At 42.9% G+C, this 9,057-nt stretch overlaps 1 protein-coding gene across 2 annotated transcripts; it reads left to right on the top strand.

Annotated features, from left to right (window-relative positions):
- Nucleotides 1-6: 6 nt before the first annotated feature.
- LOC119353815 (exportin-T-like) lies at nt 7-8,811 on the top strand. 2 transcript variants are annotated; one of them, XM_037620498.1, is made up of 15 exons: nt 7-1,701; nt 1,783-1,878; nt 1,986-2,075; nt 2,162-2,266; nt 2,472-2,531; nt 2,736-2,798; nt 2,880-2,975; nt 3,573-3,737; nt 4,525-4,698; nt 4,836-4,901; nt 5,016-5,114; nt 6,334-6,480; nt 7,695-7,848; nt 7,948-7,997; nt 8,405-8,811. In XM_037620498.1, exons 1-13 carry the CDS (start codon nt 10-12, stop codon nt 7,782-7,784), a joined length of 2,943 nt encoding a protein of 980 aa, XP_037476395.1. In that variant the 5' UTR covers nt 7-9; the 3' UTR covers nt 7,785-7,848; nt 7,948-7,997; nt 8,405-8,811. The 2 variants fall into 2 exon arrangements, with proteins under 2 accessions (XP_037476395.1, XP_037476394.1); XM_037620497.1 differs by having other exon boundaries at nt 8,378-8,800.
- Nucleotides 8,812-9,057: the final 246 nt, after the last annotated feature.

Below are 9,057 nucleotides of genomic sequence, written 5' to 3'. Positions count from 1 at the left end.
CGCGCCTCCATGGACGACCTCGAGCAGGCCATCCTGCTCGCCTCCGACTCCCCCGCCGCGGCCTCCGCCTCCCCGGCCGTCCGCGAGGAGGCGCTCGCCTTCTGCGCCCGCGCCCGCGACGAGTCTCCGCCCTCCTCGCTCCTCCGCCTCTGCCTCTCCGGCCTCGCCTCCTCGCCCCACGCGCACGTCCACTTCTGGTGCCTCCAGTCCCTCCACGACGCGCTCCTCCGCCGCCGCATCGCCCTCCCCGACGACCTCGCCCTGCTCCGCTCCTCCCTCCTCTCCCTCGCCTCCGCCTCCAACGCCGCCTCCCCGCCCTTCCTCCGCAACAAGCTCGCCCAGCTCGTAGCCCTCCTCGTCCGCCTCGACTACCCGCATGTCTACCCCTCCTACTTCCTCGACCTCCTCCCGCCCTCGCCGCCGCAGTCGGGCCCCACGGACATGTTCGCCCGCGTCCTCATCTCCCTGGACGACGACCTGCTCTCCCAGGACTACCCTCGCAACGCCGACGAGACCGCCGACGCCTGCAGGGTCAAGGACGCCATGCGAGCGCAGTGCGTGCCCCAGATCGCCCGCCACTGGCACGACGCCGCCGCCACTCTTGGTGCGGCCGACCCTCCCACTGCCGCCGTAGCCCTTGATGCGGCGCGCAGGTGCATCTCCTGGATCGATGTTGCGCTGGTCGCCAATGATGTGTTTGTTCCTCTTCTATTTGACATTGCCCTGTCCCCTGCAAGTGCTGCCCCTCTTGCCGCGGTGGCGGTGGGGTGTCTCTCTGCCGTGGCTGCAAAGAGGATGGATGCAAGGGCGAAGGTGGCGTTGCTCAGGTCACTCTTGTCTGCACAGCAGGGGCTTGGTAGCCCAGACAGTGGGTTAAAGATGGCATCTTTGGTGACGACTTATGCTGTGGAGGCTCTTGCCTGTTATCGCAAGCTTGGCCCTAGCGATGCCGATGGAGCAGCGGCATTGGAAATGCTCGAAGAGGTGCTACCAGCTGTATTTTCGGCAGCAGAAAGCTGCTATGAGGAGGATGTTGATTCTGGTTCCGTGCTTGAGTTCTTAGCTGGCTACGTCAGTACGATGAAGGCTCCATCTGAGAAGCAGCTGGGGCACTTGGGGCGGATCTTAGAGGTGGTGCGGCAGCAAATGACATATGACCCAGTTTACAGGGTGCATCTTGATGTGCTCGACAAGATCGGGAAGGAGGAGGAGGACATGATGGCGGAGCAACGGAAGGATTTAGTGGCATTGTTCCGCAACATTTGTCGGGTAGCGCCAGCTGCCACACAGCAGTTCATAAAGGGGTTGATTGTGACGGCGCTCTCATCCGCAGAAGCTACCGTTGAGGATGTTGAGGTCACTCTTACTCTTTTGTACCGGCTCGGGGAAGCAGTGAGTGAGGAGGAGATCCGTACTGGGTCTGGGCTGCTCGGGGAGCTTGTGCCCATGCTTCTTTCTGCGAGATTTTCGTGCCACTCACACCGCTTAGTTGCATTGGTGTATCTTGAGACAGTTACACGCTACATCAAGTTCATGCAAGAGAATGTACAGTATGTGCCACACCTTCTTGCTGCATTCTTGGATGAGCGTGGCATACACCATCAGAATTCCCATGTGAGCCGCCGTGCGGGATACTTGTTCATGAAAGCTGTCAAGTTGTTGAAGGCAAAGCTAGTCCCTTACTTGGATACCATTTTGCAGGTATTTCCTTGCCCGTTTTTTAGATACACACACCATCTAGTTTATTGTGCTAGATCTGAGGCTGTTTTGTTTGTGAGTTAGAGCTTGGAAGATGTCCTAGGACAATTCACTTCTATGGACTGGGCAAATAAAGAGGCAAAGCTCTCCAGCTCAGAGGATGGCAGCCAGATTTTTGAGGTGCATTGTCCATCTGTCTCTATAGCATAACTTGGCTTGCACCTAGCTGTTTATGTTCTTCAATTGGAATACTGAACTTGGACCACTGGCATGATTTCTTATTGCAGGCTGTGGGGTTGTTGATCGGTATTGAAGAGGTATCACCAGAGAAGCAGGTTCAGTGCTTGACAGCTTTGCTGAATCCTCTCTGTCATCAGGTGATTGTTTCCCTTCTGTCCAATATGATAGCTCTAGTTCTATAGGAGAGAGGGAACTTACTGGGTTAAGTGAAAATCAATTCCAGATCGAGTCGCTTGTTATGGGTGCCAAAGCACAAGGACTTGAAGAATCATCCCCGAGAGCTACAAGTCTTCTACAGATTGTTGTTGCATTGAATATGGTTACCAAGGTATGCTTTACATTTGCACCTAAGAAGAAATGATCAATAGGACAATCCTGTATTCTGTGGGGTAGTATACTGAGCCATGTCTGGTATTTTTTCTTCCGTGTTCTGGTCATATTTTCTAATCTAGTTCTGATTTACTCTCCTGTAAATTTCTAGTTCTGTACATGTGTATCACATCCTTACTTAATTCGGCTGTTGTCTTTTCTAGGGCTTTAATGAACGCCTCGTGATGATAAGTAGGCCAACAATCGGTGTAATGTTAAAAAAGGTAAATTCTATCATTCTTTACTTCCACGTTTTCACTTAATCTTTTGCGTGGTGATGTTTGCTTGTTGTTAAGTAGCATATGCAAGTGGCTGGTGAAGAGGACATTTGCCAAGTCCTTGATTACTCTGCATCAATAAGCAACATATCCATGATCTTTGTTTTACTCTTCTTCTGATGCGATATTTTCTTACCACTTTGTCTTCAGACCCTTGATGTTGTTCTACAACTCCTTGTTTCATTTCCTAATGTGAGGCCCCTGCGATCAAAGGTAAATCTGAACCTGTTTCTTTAAGATCCTCATTAGTTCACTGTTTGGATGATTAACCACTTCAAACTCATGCAAATGTAGGTCATATCCTTTCTGCACCGCATGATTGAGATATTAGGAATCTCGGTGCTTCCATGTATTCCGATCGCACTAAGACAATTGCTGGTTCATAACGAGGTATTTGTTTTTTTGCTTATGTTAATTTGAATTTACCCTTCTTGGTTCTTCGTTTGCTATCCCTGCTGATGTGTGTAGTACCTGCAGCACTTAGGTTTCTTTTCTCAGTAACAGTTCCTTCTGCAGTATTTCTTTGAGGGAAAAGGGTAGGAGAAGGATCCTACTGTATATATGCAGAAAATATAATACAACAACATGTTCTTTATATCTGTTGAAAAGGAAACGAAATCATGCCAAACACAGCAATGTAGGACTGTAGGAAGAATTCATTCTGCTTCCAAAACTTATAAGAGATCTCGGTAGTGAATATGCAATGTCCATGAATGGATTTGTATGTATAACCACTTGAGTCGTGCTCCTCGTTTCTTGAATGGAAAAAGAATATTAAATGCCTCTTCTCAGTTACTCCCGTTTCTTGGATATACTAGCACAAATTTCTTTCTGGTACCCGTCGAACTTCATACTAGCTGCATATTATTATTACTTCGAGCAACCTTCTGTCACTTGTGTACTCTTTTATTAAAAAGATAGGCTTCCTGCAGCTAAAATTATGTTGCTCCATCTGGGCTGCTCACATCATTATTTGTTTCCATACAGGCAAAAGATATGGTCGATTTCCTTGTATTGGTAAACCAAATAATATGCAAGTTTAATTCTTCAGCAAGTGGCATACTGGAGGATGTCTTTCCTACTATTGCAAGTCGTTTGTCTGTGATACTGTCACAAGATGCCTTTTCTACTGGTCCTGCAGGCAATACCGAGGTAAAGTTAATCACATCTGTAAACAATAGCTTAAGTTATTTTCATGTTTAGTAGCTTCCTGTTCTTGTATTCGTCTCTGTGATCCTAGAATGCTAAATGCTAGTTCCTCCATCCCAAAATAAATGTCTCAACTTTAGTACATCGTACTTTACTAGTGCCTTCTAGATCTAAATGTATTGGATTGATAGGCATATACACGTACCACATGAACCTCTTTGTTACCCGTGTGTCATACTTCCTTTCTTTGTTTCTTTCTGATGGTGCAACTCCAGCTAACCCCTGGCAAAACTATCTACTGACATCGAAAAGCTTTTCAGTACTGCCCATCTTAGTCATTATACTCGGTGGCATTACCTTAAGTGGCCATATACCACTTAACTCAATATCTTTCGTTTTGTAAGCATTTGGATCTTGCAGTATTTGATAGTTTGTCGTGTGCTTGGGCTTGGGCTTTCGGGCAACCCACCCCAGGGGTTCTGATTAAGGGCGAGTGGTCCCCTTTGTCATTGGTCTTCACATGTTCCATTAAAGACATACATCCCTCTCTGTAAATTCCGCCTCTCTTTCTTTCTTGATGAATTGGTGGCGCTCCTGCTGGTTGCTCTTTTTATTGCAATAATGTAGTTGTATACGTCACCTCACCTTGTGTAGCTAGCTTTTGTCCCTGGCTAGTTTACTGCCCCCATCCATTAATTCTACCTACTTTCCTTGTTCTGGTAGGCGTCAATTGGGTTCTAGATGAATTACAGGCTTCCTTATATACTGTATTCATTTCTTACTGTTGCAGGAAATGCGTGAACTGCAAGAGCTGCAGAGGACATTATACACATTCCTCCATGGGATGGTTACACATGATTTGTCTGCAGTTCTCCTTGCTCCTACCTGTAGGCAGTATTTGGAAACCATAATGCAGTTACTTTTGTTTACTTCATGCAGTCATAAAGATATACTGCTCCGGAAGGTCAGGATTCTAGTTATCTTGATTTACAATATTTCTTTTTATTATAGCTATTTTCCCTTCCTTTTTTTCCTGCGATGAAATATAGCTATGTTCTCCACTTCCACTGTTCACTTACACCTTGATTATGGTTTTGTTAGGCGTGTGTGCAGATTTTTGTCAAACTTATAAAAGACTGGTGCACTACATCCAAAGCTGATGATAAGGTATTGCTGTGTTCACTCCGTGTTATCTTGCGCTGTTAAGTGTCTCTCTAGTACCTGGACAGTTGTATTACTCAAATCTCATGTGTTCCTGTTTTTACTTTCTTGTTTCATCAGCTTCCTGGCTTCCGAGTATTCATGATTGAGAAGTTTGCTACTGGTTGCTGTTTATACAGTGTCCTTGACAAATCATTTGATTTACGTGATGCAAATACGGTAATAATCTTGCAGCTTGCAATCCTTGTGTTTGTTGTGTTGAAAGTAAACTTTACATGATTATTTGGCTGTTTGTCCGGCTCTATCTGAACCTCAGTAAACTTAGTGACACCCATCTTAGTGGGAGCTATAGGCATCAAATTTTGTGAACACTGCAACTTCCAGTGGTGATAGTTACTTTGTATTATATTGCATTACTTGGTAAGTTAGATTTCTGACCGCCTACACCAGGTTTACTTGGTAAGTGGTGATAGTTAAATTTCGGATGACCACAGTTCCAAAGTAATATATATTTCAACTTGTGCAGCATGATTATTTAGTCTGTTGTCCCGTAGTTCATATCAGCTTTCTTAAATATCCTGGGAATTTCACTCAAGAAAAATAAAATCTAGTTCTGTCATTGTAACGGAAATTCTAAACCTTACACTTAGTGTAATATGGCTGTATGAAGCCTCTATTTCTGTGACGTTCCAGAGTGAAGAGTTGCATTAAGATCTTATTAGCCATATGCTGTTTTTAATCCATCCAATTTTGTAACTGAATCATCCTTAGAGATTACCCCACCATCTTGGGTCCTTCCCCTAGAGAGGACCGGGGTGGACGGATGTAGATGGGATTTTGAAAAATCCCAAACGATATGTTCCAGAGAAGCGTAAGGCGATGGGATGTACCCTTACATATGAAATTTATATAATTTTAGTTCTCAGCTACACACTATATCAATCTGATCTTTGGCAAAAAAGAAAGTACATGTATCATTGCCCATAATCTGAAGCTACCTGTTAAATTTTCTACTACTATGCAAGGGATTGTAGAACACTTACCTGGTCAGTTCCATTTTAACTGGGGAAAACTTTGTTTTTGCCACTAGCTTTTCCCTTAAACTGATCGAGTTGTACAAAACGAATTGCTGAGTTCGCCATCCTAGACAAGTGATTTTGTTGATTCATGATGATGATTGATAATTAGAGTGCGTGGAGTCAAAACTGAACATGTACTAATGCAGTTCAGACAGTTGTAGCTGTTAATCTGGAATCAATTGTAATGTGGGTTCCATAGAGCACCAGTATGTTTTGTTGAATTTCAGAATTCCGGTGTTGTCATTTTGCAGCAGTATTGTAGTTAAAATCTACATGCTGTTGCATGGTGATATATTGACCAATTTTTTATATCCAAAAGTACATGGTGATTTATTGACCAATTGGTTTATTTCTTCTAGCTTGTTGTCTTTGGTGAAATTGTGATGGCTCAGAAGGTTATGTATGAAAGATTCGGGGAGGACTTCATTGTAAATTTTGTAGCAAAAGCTCTTCCAGAAGCTCACTGCCCACCGGAGCTAGCTGAACAGTACTACCAAAAGTTACAGGTACAATCTTATCTTGACCTCATGTCATTTCTGGTTCCTAATCTATATTTATATCTATATAAATGTATGGTGGATCAGAGGAACCACCTTTGTTCTTAAGACTAGAAATTCTCTCGTGATTAAGAGAAAAAGAGTAGAATCTACAGCACACACAACTTATTATGTTGGAGCCAGATTATGATTGCCGATTTATCTATGTCAACATTATATCTATTACTCCCTCTGTAAACTTTTATAAGACCTCTTAGATCACTGCAAAAGTTTACAGAGGGAGTACATTAGTACAAGGGTACAACAAATACAACTTGTGCTTCAGTCACTGGCTTTACAGTGTACAGCAAATACGACTATATTCTCAATTGTAAACATATAAGTTGAGCGGGCAATTTTACCAGTTGCTGTAGTAATATCAGAATAGACATTGAAGTTACTATATGCAGACTCAAAAGGTTGAATCACTGTTCTCAAAAACTGAACCTACATGTCTGTGGACTATTTTTTCTACTGGACTATTGTCAGGTTGATGGATGTGCCATCAGTATGACGTTTAAGTTAGGAAACTGTTATTAGTATCATCTCTTAGGAAACAAAATGTAGTTGTATTCACACGGTGAGTATATACTACTCCCTCCGTCCCATAATATAAGATCGTTTCGCAAGCTAACCATAATATAAGATCGTTTCGCAAGCTTTTAGCTTGTGAAACGATCTTATATTATGGGACGGAGGGAGTAGCTCTTAACTTGTGACTTGAGAGAAATGGTGATGGATGAACTGTTGGATCTCAGGGCTATTCTGTTGCCTGGGGACGCTTTTTGGCCTGTGGGTTCCATAGCTGGCCTGGGGTTAGGGTCTTAGGTATTAGGGAAACTAGAGTTTATCTACCGTTTCCTTGAATCCCTGGTGTGCCAGTTTGTATCCAGTTAGAGTTGGTTCCACACAGCTCTAATTGGAGGGTTTAGTCATCTTTTGTTTGCCCTATTGCTTTGGGAAGGTTGCTTAATTGAGACTTGAAAGTAACATTGATTAGTCGATGACTCCCATCTTTTGTTTGTCCTATTACTCTGTGAGGGTTGTTTCTTTGTAATGTGGAATAATTATACATGCTGTCATGATTCATGAATACCTGATCTTATTTGTAGCATATTAAAGTCTTCACTTTGTAATAGAATATTTCTTGTTGTAATCAAAGTAGTTTTTTTTTTCTTCAACAGGGAAACGACATAAAGGCATTCAGGTCATTTTATCAATCACTTATCGAGAAAATAAGACAACAGCAGAATGGGAGTCTTGTGTTCAGATAGCATCATCCTATTCATTTTCAATCTGTTTGCCAGAAGACTCGTCAGCTGTATGATTTGAGTATAGGTAGTTATTTCTGACTTATTTACGTTGTTTTTTTTCCTATCTATTTTGCCACTATTATTTCAATCCTAATTTCTTTGTTTAATTCATTAAAATTTGCAGGGTAGTTGTATCAGTGATGTATATAAAGCTACCATTTCTGAGATTAGAAGGTATTGTCTTGCCATTCACATAGTTATTTTTTCCTATCTATTATTATCTTGCTATGTATGTTCCATCTTTTTTGTATTCTTAAGAACTGTGCATCTTATCGGTCAATTCTTCCATTCTGATGGCTTAACGAACCTATAGAGATTTGTAAGAGCGGAAGTCCTGAATGCATTTATCATGAATTCCATAAACATGTCTTTCACCAAGCAGTGTAATGCGATGCATCCTTTTGAACTTTTGGTGGTAGTCTGTTTAAAGTTTTCATTATTTCCGTTCGCATCTTCGATAAACTAAATATTTATATGCACTTTCACCCACCATTCCTCATTTTAGTTGTGTGCTATCTGCATACAGTTTGAACTGGCCTTTTGTATGCTTGCAGATGTATAATGCGGGAACATTTTTACAGACCTGCCGTGGCGAAGTTGACTGTTCACCGCATGTCATCGGATGCAGGGAAGTATAACCCAAGAGTTTGTCATGAGAGAGAAAAAAAATACAGGGTTCCATTTATTCGTTTGGAGACTTCTCCCCAAAGTGAATTGGTTGTTTGTTCTCCTACCCGGGCTTGAAATTTTGTAAGGCAATCTCAGTGAGCTAAATAGTCGGGATTGAAAGAGTTGTGTGTGTGGGCCGTGTTTTTCCTGACAGAAAGTTGTCGCACCGCCTGTTGTCGTGTACCAAATTTTGTCTGAGCTTATGTGGTTGGTTTCCACCCCCATTTAGTTAGCTGGGGGTGCTGTACAGACTCTATAATGTTCACCTTATTCGCCCATCCGATGATCTAGTGACCGCAGTGGTATCACTCTGGTAGTACGCAAGGTTTGAGCTGCTGGATGTCTTCTCATCTCGAAGCGTGCAAATTAGAATATTTCCTCGCCTTGTTCCACCCGTCCTTTTTGAAGTTTCTGCAAATCTGAAGTTTCTTCCTTGTTCTGCCTATCCCTTTTTAGATTTTGGATCTTCGAAACAAAGAAGCCGCATGGTTTGATTCCGGGTCTTTGAAATAGAAGACTGCATTGTTGGTGTCTTGGTGACAACGATGTGGCCTCCTTCCCTGTC

The sequence above is a fragment of the Triticum dicoccoides genome, chromosome 2A, assembly GCF_002162155.2.
Source record: "Triticum dicoccoides isolate Atlit2015 ecotype Zavitan chromosome 2A, WEW_v2.0, whole genome shotgun sequence".
Classification (NCBI taxonomy): domain Eukaryota; kingdom Viridiplantae; phylum Streptophyta; class Magnoliopsida; order Poales; family Poaceae; genus Triticum; species Triticum dicoccoides.
Note: the sequence above shows the minus strand (reverse complement) of the source record. Positions and strands in the feature narration are given on the sequence as shown.